Source organism: Siniperca chuatsi, linkage group LG14 (genome assembly GCF_020085105.1).
Source record: "Siniperca chuatsi isolate FFG_IHB_CAS linkage group LG14, ASM2008510v1, whole genome shotgun sequence".
Lineage (NCBI taxonomy): Eukaryota > Metazoa > Chordata > Actinopteri > Centrarchiformes > Sinipercidae > Siniperca > Siniperca chuatsi.
The window spans coordinates 7,442,264-7,457,618 of NC_058055.1; the positions used below are offsets into that span (position 1 = coordinate 7,442,264).

At 41.5% G+C, this 15,355-nt stretch overlaps 1 protein-coding gene across 1 annotated transcript in view; it reads left to right on the plus strand.

The window, feature by feature from the left end:
* The first annotated feature begins 722 nt into the window (after positions 1-722).
* LOC122888142 (transmembrane protein 211) overlaps positions 723-15,355 on the plus strand; it is a 96,662-nt gene continuing 82,029 nt past the window's right edge. The window contains exon 1 of the mRNA XM_044222183.1: positions 723-1,522. Coding sequence (XP_044078118.1) covers positions 1,172-1,522 — 351 coding nt within the window. The 5' untranslated portion in view covers positions 723-1,171. The remainder of the gene's footprint in view (positions 1,523-15,355) is intronic.

The following is a 15,355-nucleotide window of genomic DNA, read 5'->3' on the forward strand; positions in this document are numbered from 1 at the left end:
TTGTTAAACAAAGGGGTCTCAACGGATTTCCTGCCACAGGCCTATAACAGAACCATGTTATCTACTAATGTGCCCGGCCAGACGGCACCTAACTATCGACGTTTACAGTTACATTCCCCAAATTCAACTCATTTCTGTGTTGAAACCACTAAGGTTGTGTTGTTGTGGGTGTGTGCCAACACACCTGGTTAATGTTTCCATCCACTCTTTCAAAAGCTGAACTTATTGTAACTTGATGATGTTGATAGACTGGAATGTAAAAAATAGTAATAGGCCTACACCACACTACATTCAGTTTTGATACATGCTTTCCCCCCCTGCTTTTTACGTGACTCACAAGAGACACATAAAAAAAAGAATGGTCAGAATTGAAACAGCATGTCCTGACTTTTAGTCCCTAGTATGGGTCAAGCTCCACAAACCATGGATCCTACATTTCCCATAATGCAACCAATATAACATAATTTGATGAAAGGTTATTTTGTCAGACTTTAGAAAGCTCTTCCAGAGACATGAAACAACTGTTTTCACGGGCTGATACCTAGGCTACTCCCCATAGCGAGTAAACTTAAATGTGTGTGTTAAATCGGGGTAATTATAATTATTTAATTAGGCTCTGGGATACACAGAGCACTGCCTCAAATCGTGCCGCGCCTCTTCTCTCAGGATTTCACTTTGAAAATCACATCCGGAAGTACTCATTTTAACCCTCGTGAGCTTGACGTTGTCCAGACTCACTCTTTCTGAAACGCAAAGTGCGGCGCTGTCCATGTTGAGGCAGAGCAAGTGCCTTGAGGGGAGCAGTGGAGACCAGCGGCTCCAGGACGTGTTTGTGTTTGTGGCTCTAAATCACACTGCTCCTCCACCTGCTTTGGTATGACAACTGCGCATCCAGTTTTGGGCGTGACAAACATCTTGTGTCAGATTTGGGCATTTTTCCAGGCTGAGTGGAGGTGCGGATGACTTGACTTTGTTGTATCACCATCACTCCTCCTGCTGATGTGTTTTGGACGTTTTCTTAGTGGTTTGTCCGTCCAGACCAGATGTTCTGGACACGGACACACACACATAGTCGGGGCTGCCGCTGCGGATGTCCAGTGATTTATTTGCTGATGTAGTGCTGGTCAGGGGGCTGAAGTTGAAGTCTTGCTCTTGAAGGTGTGAGCTCCAAATGCATTCGCTCCTGGGCCGGGAGAAGAAAGAAGAAGAAGCCGGGTTTGGGATCGAGCTGGGTCTGTCTCCGGGCTTTCTGCCCCAAGCTGCCACCATGTTCAGCTGTGTGGGCTGCTTCTGGGTGCTCCTCTCCTCCGCTCTGGTCGCCGTCTGCAGTTTCAGCTTCATATCTCCTGCCTGGATTGTTAAGGACCAGCTGAGGAACAGTCACCACCATCACAGCAACAACAAGGACTCCGTGAGCTTCGGCTTGCTGTGGCACTGCTCGGAGTCTCTGGATCACATGTACCGATGCTACACCTTCGGGGGACTGGGCAAATTCGCAGAGATCCCCTCCAGCTCCTGGCAGGTAGTTACCCATACACACCCATGTCCGTCACATGTGGATGGATGAGAGCATGTGGGGCATCAAGTGGGTAGGGCAAGGCATGTGGCATTATAGGATCCAGGAAAGAGTGGATAGCAGGGGAGCAATCTTTTAGGAGCAGAAATGGATAAATCTGAGCAAATCATCCAGGCTTCAGATCATATTCAAACCTAATTACTGCTCTAAATCAAGAAAATGGCTCTTGATTAGAGACATTTAGTCAAACAAGTTGATTTTGCATCCATAACAAGTCATTTATCTTTTAAAATTTAACTTAAAATAATAGTTTAAATGATTTGTTCTGTAAATTTCACAATATCTACTCATCCATCAGTTATGATTCCATGTATATCCACAGAATCTCATTAGATTTTTCAGATTGTTTGGGAAATACTGGTGGCAGATGACAAAAGCTGCAGTGACTCTGGCTCAGCTCGGGGTTCACTGACACCTCATGATGAAACTCTGTCGTCGGTCACTTACATGCTTGCACACGCCATATGTGTCACAGTAAACTGAATGACACAACAAGATCATTACCGTGGCGCTGATGCTCCTCCTGAGTCGGTCTTCACAAAAACACATTTGGGATGATGCTGTGCATTACGGTCAGAAGAAATGATTCATTGATCTGGGGGTGTATCATACAGAGCAGCATCTGCAGCACAGCACGCCAGACACACATCAAAGCTGCGAAAGTGGCACTAGGTTGGCAGGCTGAGGGCTCCCCACGAGCAGGAATTTCAATTTCATCTCTCTTTGTCAAATTGAACCCGCTTTGCGAATGTGCGAGTGGCTGAATAGGACCACACTGCGCACCCCCCATGGTGAAACAGCTGTGCAATTATATCCAACAACAAACACACTCACAAATGGAAATGTTTCAGGGTGAACATTTGATCGCATGGTGGTCCGATGTGGATCTGTTTGTGGGGGCCTTGATTTTAGAAAAAGTTTGGAAATGAGTGCTTTGTTGCTGAGGCTGAGGGAAATACAGTTTGTAAGTTTATTAGAGCAAAAACAATTGGCCTTGTTAGAAGACTTGTATCTGGGACGCTTACTATTTATGCAAGTTGTGGGATGATTTCATTTGTTACTACAAGCAGGCTGTTTGGACCCCCCAGACTCCCCCACCTCCCCAAAAAATAAATCTTAAAAAAAACAAAAAAAAACCTGTTACACTATACCAGCCACCTCTGGAGTTATGATTTATGTATGAAGGGGGAATTAGCATTTGAAAGGGAGATTTTAATAAGTGGCTGCTTGTGTGATTGTAGCGCAAGTATCTGCAAAGAGGGAAGAATGCAGCGCCTGGGGTTCTGTTCACAGAGCACAGGTGTTGAAACTGCAGAGACAGATAGAAACACAGAGCAGATTGGGATCTCTGTATGTGCGGCCTATAGATCATCTCATTTATTTATATTCAAACATTATCTACTGCATGTCCTTTACTGACTAACTTAAGTGTGGCACACTGTGTTTAAGGCTCATTGGGCTAAAATCAGTGAGTCAGTTAGTGAGTCTTCCTTCCAGTTACGAGCTTCTCTTCCAATGAGTTAGTGAGCGTGAGGCTGATGGAGCTGATGGAGCTGATGGAGCTGCTTTCCTGCGCAGAGCTACACGTGTTATTATGGCGGTGAACCCGAGCGCACCGCCCTGCTCCCACAGCCATTAATAAAGGTGAAAGGGCCATTAAGTTTTCATCAGAGCCACTTTATTACTCCACCACTCCTCACTGATGTGCACATCGTTTCGCTGATGCCTTCCATTTTCAAATTGTCAACAACCTGTACACAGAAACACAAACGTTAACAGTACATACAGCATGTGCTTTGGCAACAGTATGGTACACAGAAATGTCTGTGCTACAGTACACAGACACACACAGACACATGCCTCAGCAGCCATTAGTCCCACTCTGTGTTTGTGTTAGAAGAAGACTACTACCACTGTAAATTGAGCTCTGTGGTCTCCATCAGAGCGGAAGGGTGTACTCTGCTCACTCTGAAAAGACAAGCTGAGCCCTGTGGATGCTGTGTGAGTGAACAAGAGGAGGACGAGGACAGGACAGGGGAGGAGGAAGAGGAAGGAGGCTCCCTGAGAGGCTGGCCTACTTGTTCTGTAGTTACTGTGAGCTTTTCTGTTGTCGCCTCATGTTGTCAAAAGCTTTTGCTTGGACTGTGCTGCCATCCAGTGCTGCTGGCGCTCAGTAGCCCAGTGCTGCGGGCCATCGGGCTGGCAGGGCCACTGCCTCTATTTAGCCACACACACACACGCGCACACGCACACACACACACACACACACACACACAAACCCCTGTGAGACGTAAAAGAGGGTAGCAAACAAACATGGGCTCATGTCACATGGGAAGGATGGTTGAGAATTTACGTCATCTAACAAAAATAAAGTGTCCAAAAAGAGAAAAAAAGTGAATTGACAATATAACACTATATCCATTAACTTTGCATTTCATTACCCTGAACAACAGCCTGAGGCATCCTTAGTTGTTTCACTTTTCAGGCACTTCAGAATCATTAAGTAGAACATATCTGACCTTTCAGTCATGATCATGACCTGGATGTTAACGTGAATGCTATTTACAAGTTGTCTTTACTGTAACTCGGCATTACCTATGCCTATCTATAAAAGTGTTTTTCCCCAAGAGACTGCAGTTGATCAGTGCACCACAGCCCCACCCAGCACACATTAAGCTTATTGCAAGCTTAGTGCATAGTGGTTTTCCACATAAATTATTCCTTGTGTTACTTCTGCTTGTTTCTGCTGGGTTGTGTGATTTTCCATCATAGCAGATGTAGAGTAGTGGTAGTGTGTGAGCATGCTTGTGTACATGAGCACATTAGCGTACATGCAGTACGTGTGTGCAGAAGTCAGTGGAGGTGTGAAAGCGTGTGTGCTGCGGCGGTGGTTGCCAGGTTGAACGTGTCAGTGGAGGAGGTGTACTGTGAGCTGCTGCTAGGTAAAGTGTGAAGGAGGAGGAGGGCACCTGCCAGAAAACATTTTCACCTTAACTTGTTAACAGCTTACGTGCTTCCAGCTGCTTCACAGCACTAAACACTGGAGCTGGATTAGCTTGGCCTCCGTAGTAACCAGCCAACAGCTCAGACACATACAACCGTGAGTGTGTGTGTGTGTGTACACAGGCGGTGGTGTGTCTGGGTGCTCTTGGATGTGTTTGCCGCCTCTGTGGTGGCATGCGTGTTCATTCTTCTCACACAGTACATGCCCACTGAATGTCAAAGTCGTCTTGTAGCCTAAATGAGTCGTGGCCGAGCTCCAGGAACGCTGATTGGAAAATGTCTGAGTTCGTCCTCATCTTTTGTCTGTCTGTGCAGAAAATGGCAGCATGACAAGGCGGAGATTGTGGGCTGTGGAAAAAGGGATGTGACTGGCTTCCACTGAAATCCTCTGACACATGAGACAAAACAGTCGGCCCATGTTGTCTTTTCCACATGCCAAAAAGATGAATTATAAACGTTACTGGAGATGTTTTACCATGCCTAATTGCCAGCTACCTATGAAGAACACTTACTGGTGCATAAACCCTGCTAGATGCTCCAAATGTCATTTCACCACTCAGTGAGCCAGAACTAGTTTTAAGTAGATAGATAACTCATTTAATGAAAGTCACTTATGATTCCTTTGTCTGGCTGCTACTCAGCTTTTGTATTTGCTCTCCTTCATTAATGTCAATAATAAAAACAGGAAAAAGGACCCCATATTTTCAGTGTATTGTTTGTGTGTTAGAATGTTATTTTACATAAAAATCTGTTTCAAATCGTCGCAAGTAGTAAAATGATTTTAAAGCCTCTTAAATGTCAGGATGTAATCTGTATTTTACACTTAACTGCTTTAGCTAGAGGAATATTAAACAGGCTGTACAGTAAAACTGAGGCCTGTGGTTGCAGCATATTCACTGCATGTGTTGCACTGTCTGCCGTGTAGCGCAGGTAATGAACCAAAACAGATTGAGGCTTCAGTTCATCAGCAAAATCAAATCAAATTATGCAGATACAGGAAGTAAGTTTCAAATACATCAAGTAAGGATAGAGATCGTTTTATTCTATTCTGTTTTAAAGAACAAAATAGTAATCTGACTTTGTTGACTTTATTGTCATTTCCAATTATTCCAGATTAGGGACTGCAGGAAGATTATTAGGGAGCTCAGAAAAGGGGGAGGGTATTGTAGTATTTCTTTTGGCTGAATGTAGGGTAGTCTGACTTTTTTGGGGTCTTTTTTTTTCACAGTCTACATTTACTTTCTATTTCAGCCTTCTTTTGCAATATAGTTAGTAGTTACATCAAAAAGACATCTTTCTCTTGCGCTGCAGATCATAAAGGTGCACTTTACCATATGTAGAGGACAACAGTTCTGTCTCTGTATCAGGGTTTTATTAATGTGTAACTTGGTGCCAGTCATTAGAAGTTCCATAAAGATATTATGGTTTAAATTGGGGTACACGATTAAACATGTTGTATCAATTTCACAGTTATATTATTTTTTAAAATTTTATTATCATTATTATTTTGACATATTGTCAAGAGAGGGGTTCGATGAAAACATTAATAACCCAGGGGGGGCATTGTTTTTTTTACCCACCAATCCAATAATTTTTGGACATGCCCTTAAAAAAATCTACTTTGAAGTCTCAAGCCTTTCGCAGTCATCCAACAGTATTCAAGTAACTAAATAACATTTACTGAGCATATTTTGAAGGAGCTACATTCAATTTCAAACCAAAAACAACACATTTTGTTCACATGTTACTGACAGTTCAATTCAGAGACATTCGTCAACTCAAAATATGCTCTCCTTTAGTGACAGTTTTAGTGCTGAAACAATCAGTCGATTAAACGATTAATCTATCTACAGAAAATTACTCTGCAGCTATTTTGATAACCGACGAATCATTTTGAGTCATTTTTTTAAGAAACAAAGCCATAATTCTCTGCTTCCAGCTTCTCACATGAGAATATTTTCCTGTTTTCTTAGTCTTCTATGATAGTCAACTAAATGTCTTTGGGTTTTAGACTGTTGGTCGGACAAAACAAGACATTTGGAGATGTTACCTTGGGCTTTGGGAACTTGTGATGGCCATTTTTTGCCATTTTCAGACATTTTATAGACCAAAATGACTAATCGCTTAAACGATAAGAAATATTTTTTAAAGATGAATCAATTAATCAATTAATATCATAATTTTAAATGTTTCTGACTTAAATAGACAGCACTTACATGAGTTAAGTTGTTGTGGAAATGTCATGTGATAACAGCTGACAAGAGTGAATGCGCTGTTATTAAATCTTTCTCTTTACCAGATATGACATGTGCCCTCTCAAGCAGAACATGATGGTATGCACTTGGCGGACAGCAGGTTCAGGGGGAGATTCACCAGTTTGTGTGCTGCCTAATAACAGAATGATGTGCAAGGTCTGGCCTTTATCTCTCTGAACAACGTGAGGGAGAAATGAAGGGTCTTTACTCTGAGCTGGCCGCGGGGGCCAGAAGGTCCGGTGACACACACGCAGACACACACATATTCCCAAGGGAGTCAATGTATCCCCTGCCACTTACTGACAAATACACCGGCTCAACAGACTAGCAGAGGGCTGTGAAATCTCCATTGAACAGAAAGCCGTCATTTTGTCCTTGATGCAGACTCGAGTTGCTCCTTAGATTTACTGTAGCAGTAAAGCTTCCCTCTCCCCTCTCTGCCTGTTATAGCCTCTCTCCTTTAATGCTAATGGGGAACCTCTGTGGTGAAAGCCATTTGTGTGGAAGTGTGTCTGCCTGTTATAAATGATGTTATGGGGTCTAATGCACATGTTGTAGTCCTGCCTCCCCTGTGGGGAGTCCACTGCCCAGTTTGCATGAGAGACAAAAGGCAGACTTGTCCGGCTGCTTTTTCCTGCCGACCTCATTCTGTTTAGAGCTTCATGTACAGTGCTTTCCACAGAGGCACTTTCACCACACACGCAAGTATGATTAGACAACTCGGAGCGATGTGACGTACCCACACATACACACACACACACACACACACACACACACCACATGTACACAGTGAGATGAAAAGAGGCAGAGTGTTGCAGATGCACACACACAAAAAAATCTCTCACCCATCAGAGTGTGATCAAAATAGACATTGATGTGATGTACAGTGGCTGTCCATGACAGCGCTGATGCAGTAATTAAGGATTCGGGGGGGAATGCCGAGGGACATTAGAAGGGAAGAGACCCAGTGAGTTAGTTCAATAAAAATCCTTCTGTTGTTACCCTCCAAAAACCAGCTATAACAGATTGTCAAAGCTAATACAAGGCCGTATCCATTCAAAACCAGCGCCTCAGCAAACCGCCCCCATCCACAGCACAAAGCAGCCATCATCCATATTCGCACTAAGTAATAAACTGAACTCCGTTTCCTTTCAGGTGATATCATAAAAGGAATTCCACCTGTAATGTTGCGGCTACCAGCTCCAGCCCATTTCCCACTCTCCTCCCCCCCTGACCTTTAGCCCAGCCTCTTGTTGTTCGTGCACTTACCTGTAAACAGAGAGAAAGTGAAGAGCAAAGAGTACAGCATGAATGAGAGGAGAGAGCGAGAACGGGGGAGGTCAAGAGTCGTGTTTTACTACCATCTCTTCCTCCGAGTTGTTTTTCAGGTGGCTGGTTCAGAGCAGAGCTCCACATCATCTTTCTGCTGGTGGCAAAGCATACAGCCGCTGCTTTATGAGACAAACATATCCTTGGCCCCAGGCTCAGCCTAATATAAATTAGTGGTGTTTTGTATTTGGTTGTCTGTTCACCTTGACTTATACCAGTTACATAAATAGACTCCTTGCAAAAACTACATTGTAGAGCAGGAGAAGGGACTGGAACGAGAGATAGATGTTTGGTCCTGTGACAGCAAGTCGTGAAATGTGGTGTGCTGACTTATTATCATACAGCGCATGTTTACTTCAAGGCCACTGTCTGACTGGTGACAAAATTAATGGTAGGCAGTGTGTATACAGAGGAGAGTTTCACAATGATAGATATGGGGATGAATGGGCCATTTGGATGGCGTCTGGATTCTCGTTTTTACTCACAAGCCACAATTTGCTTTGCCTTTTTTCATATTTAAACAAAGGACTGTTTTAAACCTTCAGTATGTTTACTGTTATGTAATGCACTTTGACTACAATATCTATTGAAATGGGTTAAAAGTGTATAATGGTGTGCTGATATGTCAGGCTGGTATTTATCTCTTATTTCAAATTGAGCCAGACAGTGTTGTCTGCCTCTGATATGAGCAGTTTGTAGAACTTGTCAATACTCTGCCGTTTGTCTATGGGAGGAAAGGATCATACTAGTGGATCTGCATTTATGCCATTAACTGCAAATTGTGCATACTATACATAACTGCTCACTTTTTTTGAAAGCACAAAAGTAAGTTTTCGCATTGATTTTCCATCATGCAGGCAGCTACTGGTTTCATTTTATGTCAGCACACAATGAAAATCAACATGCTGAGACTTGCCTCTGAAAGGTAATTCACCACAGTGAATATTAGGTGCCTTTATTTTTTTATTTTGATGAAATAATGTTATTATGTGGAAATACAGTTATAAGCAGGGGCTGATGTCAAAGCTGCTCATGCTGGTGCCTTCAAGGATGCTCTGATATCTGAGACTTCCAAGTCAGCTGCTGATCAGAAGCACGAAACAACCAAATTCACACAATCCATTTCTACACATCCATTTTGTGCCGTTTGTCCCCTGGATTTAAATTCACAACATACAGTAGTTCATTAATGCAGTTCTTTTTGTAATCTCACTCTCAAATCTAGCATGTTAGAGTGTCCTTGAACAACCTAACAGATACGTTTACTTGCCCATTTCAGGAAAGTTCCAACTCTCTGCAAGTTGATTTTCATGTTGTTTTGAGAAGAATATAAAGCAGCGATTGCCTGGAAGGTAGGAAATCAATTTAAAAGGCTTTAGAAAATGGTTGGCAGTAATGTTAAGAATACTGGATTTGAAGTTCATTCAATTCAATTGACTTTAATGACCACACAGCTTTGCGGGTGGAAGTTGTTGTTGGCACAGTTTGTAACAGCAAGGACACAAGCACACAGTCACAATTTACAGTCAAATATCCACCAATATATCACAAATACACACAGCACATAAGTCATAGGAATGGGAAACATGCAAACTCACCCACAAGGTCCTTTAAACTCAGTTATGGATGTGTTATTGCTGCTATGTCAATATTTAGGTTTCAGTCCAGAGCAATTCTGTCTCATGATTTTAAAAAAGTACTAAAAATATTACAATGATTTGTTCAAAGCGAATACGTTTTTTCCCCCCACATACACACATACAGTATCAGGAGCATTATGCGGGTCATCATCTTGCTCAAGGACACTTTGACATGTGGAGGCGGAGACTGACCCACCAACCCTACAATAATAGCTGAGCTGCTGTTTTTCCTGAGCTACAGCCGCCCACTAAATGTTTCCACAGGTTTTTCCACATGATTAAAAAAATTTAATTCTGGGTAAACTGACATATTGATTTTTATGTTTTAGTGGCTTCTTCTGCTCTGTCTTGAGGTAAACTTCTGCTTTGAAATATCTTACTCTTGTAAGCTATTAGACAGTTTAGACATGTCAGACATTAAAAGATTTGCCGTTGGTTGGGACACGAATTGCCATTGTTCCCCTTAAACGTTTAGTTTTGGGGTCAGAAGGGAAGTGCAGAATATAAACTGATTTGCCGTCCACAGGTTTTTCCACATGATTAAAAATAATTGTAAACTGACATATTGATTTTTATATTTTAGTGGCTTCTTCTGCTCTGTCTTGAGGTAGGGCGTGCCCTTCCTCGAGGCAATCCAATCTAAACTCTTGTAGATTTTGTCACAAATTCCTGGATGTGAAGATTTTGGGGGAGTGTGTGTTGACAGGCGGCGCGGGGGGCAAGGGGGGTCAGCGCTGCAGACGGGAGAGGAATTGAAAGTGCAGAGGAACAGCTGTCCCGATGATGGATAGAACAGGTCGCTTAAAGAGAGATGAGGAGGAGGAGGCGAAAGAGGGGAACATGTTGATCTGCATTTTATACCCATCTAGGTGAAGTAGAGAGGAAATCAGTCTTGCTGAGAAGGAGAAGGATTTATTATCTCATCAACCTTGATGGATGGATGTTACCTGCAGTTTCTGATCATTTTATGCTGCTTTTCATATCTGATATTTGCTACTCTCACAGCAGCGGGCACAGCAAAACTCTTGCTGTGGTGAAAGCCACCCATGGTCAAAAATGTGATATAGCCTACCAGCAGACAGGAAATGTTTCTTCAAATATTGGCTGAATTCCCAGCAGCGGCAAACGTGTCGACACTGTGTGCGTTTATCTCTCTTTTGAATTATACTCTTTGCTTTGGTGATATTTAAGAGCCTCTGATCAGCAGTTCCCAGGTAGACACAGCGAGCTGTCTGACTGATAGGAGAGTTGGGGCAGCATAGCGGAGCGCTGTTTCCTTCACCGGGGGGAACATGCTGAGTCAGCGGGCTCCAGGAGGCTGCCGTCCATTTGTTAAGCGCCCTGTCACTTCCACTGCCTTCACTGTGGATCCTGCGGGTAGTTTAAGTATTGATTTAACAGGGAGCCTTTTTCCATTTTTTAACATAAATGATGGCTCACTTGGCTTGATGCACTGAAGCTGGTTGTAGCCGTGCGAGTCGGTCTCCATCAGTAGTCAAAGCACAGGGGTTGCAGGTGAAATAGCTCAGGGTAACAGCAAAAACACTTTAATACGGCAAATTTACCTCCACTTCACATCTTAATGCTGGCATTCTGTAGAGGAAAAGATGCTAGTGTCAGTTTTTTAAGAGGAGGAGATATTAATTTGATGGAATCAACGATATTTTTGTGATATTCAGCTGTGTCTGGATATAGTTTTACTGCTCCACTTTTCGGCTTCTCACACATCCCGCAACATCAAAACATAAAGCTCCTGGGATCCAGCCAAGCTCCCAAACATAACTTCTCCGTTGAATCCCGGAGCGATTCGTTCAGCTTCAGAGAGGAAAATCCACAAGTTCCATGTGTGAAGACTTATTCAGTGCTATATAAAGGGAAATGTCACTAAACTTCTGCTTTGAGATATCTTACTCTTGTAAGCTATTAGACAGTTTAGACATGTCAGACATTAAAAAATTAGCCGTTGGTTGGGACACGAATTGCCATTGTTCCCCTCAAACGTTTAGTTTTAGGGTCAGAAGGGAATTGCAGCATATAAACTGATTTTCTGATCTTTCTGTGGGGAGTTGACTGAGAGACAAAGACTTTCTTCCTCTCTCTCTGAAACTATGTAGATAGGAGCAGCGTTTATGTGGGAAACATTGATTGCAACTCACTCACACACTGGAGGTAAGGTTTGTTTGTATTAACGGTTATGTATTTTAATTTAGTATTTAGTTGGCATTCTCTCTTTTTACCTTGAAGTAATGTGAATATGTATATATTATATGTAAGTCTGTTTCAGGCTGTGATCATAGATGTGTATTCTTTTAGTTTTATAAATGGACAACAGCAGGTATTAGACTTCAAACCTCTCCAGTCATACAAATTGTCTAGAAATTAAAAAATGGATGTCGGCAAACTTTCTTAAATTAAACTCAGATAAAACTGAGATCCTTATCATTGGTCCTGACAATCTGCATCCTAGTATCCAGTCCTCTCTCGATCCCCTATTAATTAATGTTAAGCCAAATGTCAGGAACCTGGGTGTGCTCTTTGACACTAACCTCACTTTTGACAAACACGCTTGTCATGCTACTACCATCTGAGAATTATTGCTAGGATACTTTCAATGCTGAGTTTTAATGACACTCAAACAAGAAAAGAGAACATATTACTCTAATTTTAATGACCTTACACTGGCTGCCCATTTGTTTCAGGATTGATTTTAACAGTTTACTTAGGGCTTACGGCTCCTCGGCTGTGGAGTGACCTGCCTCCGGCTTGCTACATCGGTATCTTCTTTTAAATCACTTTTGAAGACTTATTTTTATTGAAAAACCTTCTTATCATTTTTTTCTTTTAATTTTTAGGTTTATTTTAATTCTTAACTACTAGCTACACTGTACTTTATTCTTTACGCTGCATGTAAGTCTTGTACTGCTCTATTTTAAGTTTTAATTCACCTATTGTCTATATATATTATATTTTATCCTTGTTGTTTTATTTATGGTTTTTAATCGTCCGTTGTTTTTAAGTTAATTTCCTTTTTTATTCCCTATGCCTCCCTGTGAATTCATACATTACTGTATATTTTATTGTTGTGTTTTAAGTATAAAGCACTTTGTAACACTGGTTTTGAAAGTGCTATACAAATAAACTTTATTATTATTATTATTATTATCATCTAATGGTATTGATTTAGTTGATACAACCTTTTCTTGGCCACTAAAAGCAGCTTAGGGGAGAAAAATATTCCTCAATAAAAAGTAAATTTCCTGCTGCCAGTGAAGAGTTTGATGCTGCTGTGCTAATGTGCAGCTTCACAGAGAGAACTGAATGAAAAGATGAGTATGGGAGCACCCAGTAGGACATGGGTAAATTCAGACGTTTAATAAAGTCATTTGGATGCAAGTCAATTTGTACATCAGTGTAACATCTCCGATTCAAATCTAGAGTTTCCATTTTAAGACTGTTTGTGCTTAGAAATGTAACCCCTCCAAGGCCAGAAGAATAAGATTCCTGCACACTTTGTTTATTCCCATTTGTGGGGTTAGTAAGTAATGACTTTAATAAAAACAGCAACTCCTAGCTGACTATTATTCTTGTAATACTCCATTATACGTCCGTTCTAAAACACGAACAACTCAGTTACTTTGTGAATGGAATCCTACTTTTAGATCCACGAGTTATTTCATGAGTAATTTACACGGTTTAGTAAAAGAAAGCACAATTAATGGTTGGTCACAAGCTGAACTCACTTATCAGTTATCAGTGTTTGTCCAGCAAACCACAGCGATTCGCAAAACTGAGCTTAATTAGTGACCTACTGTGTAATGATAAATCATGTAAGATGAAGCTGCTCAGCTGCATGTTGTTGTTCAGTTACATCATTCTCTTCCTGAGCCTCTATAGGCCAGACTCTGGGCTCCTTAACATGCAACAGATGCTCTTTCTGCCATAAGGATGATACTTAATCAAACTGATGCAATTGTGATCCAGACCTGGTAACACACTTGATTTATTAGCCCTGTGGAGATCTACTTTCTTCTTGATTTGTGTGAAAAAGAAGTTTCCTGACATATTTAACAGCAAGAAGGTCCACCGCTCCATCCTGAGATAAGACTAGTAGTGTTTGACTTTCAAGCTAAAGATATTCATTTGGTTATTTGAAACATTTCTAAATATTGCCCTGTAGCTAGATGTTCATTTTTGGGGGTCAGGAGGTTTGCAGTAATCTGAGTGTAACATGCACCAGTCTGACTTGCTGATGAAATGAAGCAGAGTGGTGGAGGCAGATAGTAGCATTTCCAGTTGCTACAGTACAGTATGTATGAATTATGAAATGTGCACTTGGGACCAGCAGTAGTGCAGATCATACATAAATGCAAGAGCAAGCTGGGCTGTGTGAGTTTTTGAGGCTGTGAGAGCTGAAGGACGGCCTCCGCTGAAGCCCACACACTCTCTTAAACTTCTCTATTACAGGTGGAGGAGGCTGGGCCACATGGACACTCTTCAAGAGCCATATACAGACAAGGGGAAGGTCTTTACTTGAAATGGTAATCTGCAAGAGCTATAAATATTACATTCAAATTCTGAAAAGAATCTAGAGTAAATTACATCTTTTATCTACAAAGTCATCTGGGAATAGTCATCCGGTTCAAACTGGATTGTTGAAAGTAGCTCACTCTTTGGAAGATGCTCTCATCTACAAATCACTGATTAAATCATTTTCACACACTAATTAATTTTCAGACTCTTCAGCTCATCTCTGTCTTTTAAACAACATGTGATAATACAGTTTATTAATCCCAACATTTCCATAATATAATAAAGTGTTGTGTTTTTGCTGGCGAACAGATAAACATGCGTGTAGAAGTGGGATGTCTGACAGCCCTGTTGTTCAAATGAGGCTCAACTAATCCAGGCTAACATGTTGTTATCAGGCTAAAATGATCCCGTTAATCCTCATCAAGCTTATTTGGTTCTTTGAACGCAGTTTGAGGATTGATTTGTTAATCTCAGATGATGTTATATTGAATAACAATGCGCTCTTACTTTGAAATAAAGGCAACATGAGTAGAGAGTCCAAACCATGATCAGTCCTCATATCACTGGCTGCGTGCTGATCATGTAATTGCAGTTATATGAGGCAGGTGTGTAGTGAAGCCTCCCAGCATGCACTGGTGCAACAGACTCATGGACATAAGTCTCATTTTATGTGGTGTTGTTGAATTGTAGCTGCTGTTATTATGGTTTGCATTGTGCTCCACAGTGTTTGTGGAACACAATGTGGTACTGTGAGTGATGTTGGGTGCTCAGTTGATTAGGTCCTCCTAAATAGGAACACAAAAGACTTTGAAGTGATAATCAGAAGCCTGCTGCAACTAATAATTCTCCTGTATGCTGTGAAGTCTTATCACAAACACATTTGGACTATTAAATAAAAGAACTTGCTAAAGTCTCTCAAAAAGTGGCTTTAAAGGAATAGTTTGATATTTTGGGAAATAGGCTTATGGCAGGAACTATCCCACTTTCATGTCTAATGTAAATATGAAGCTACTGTTTCATAT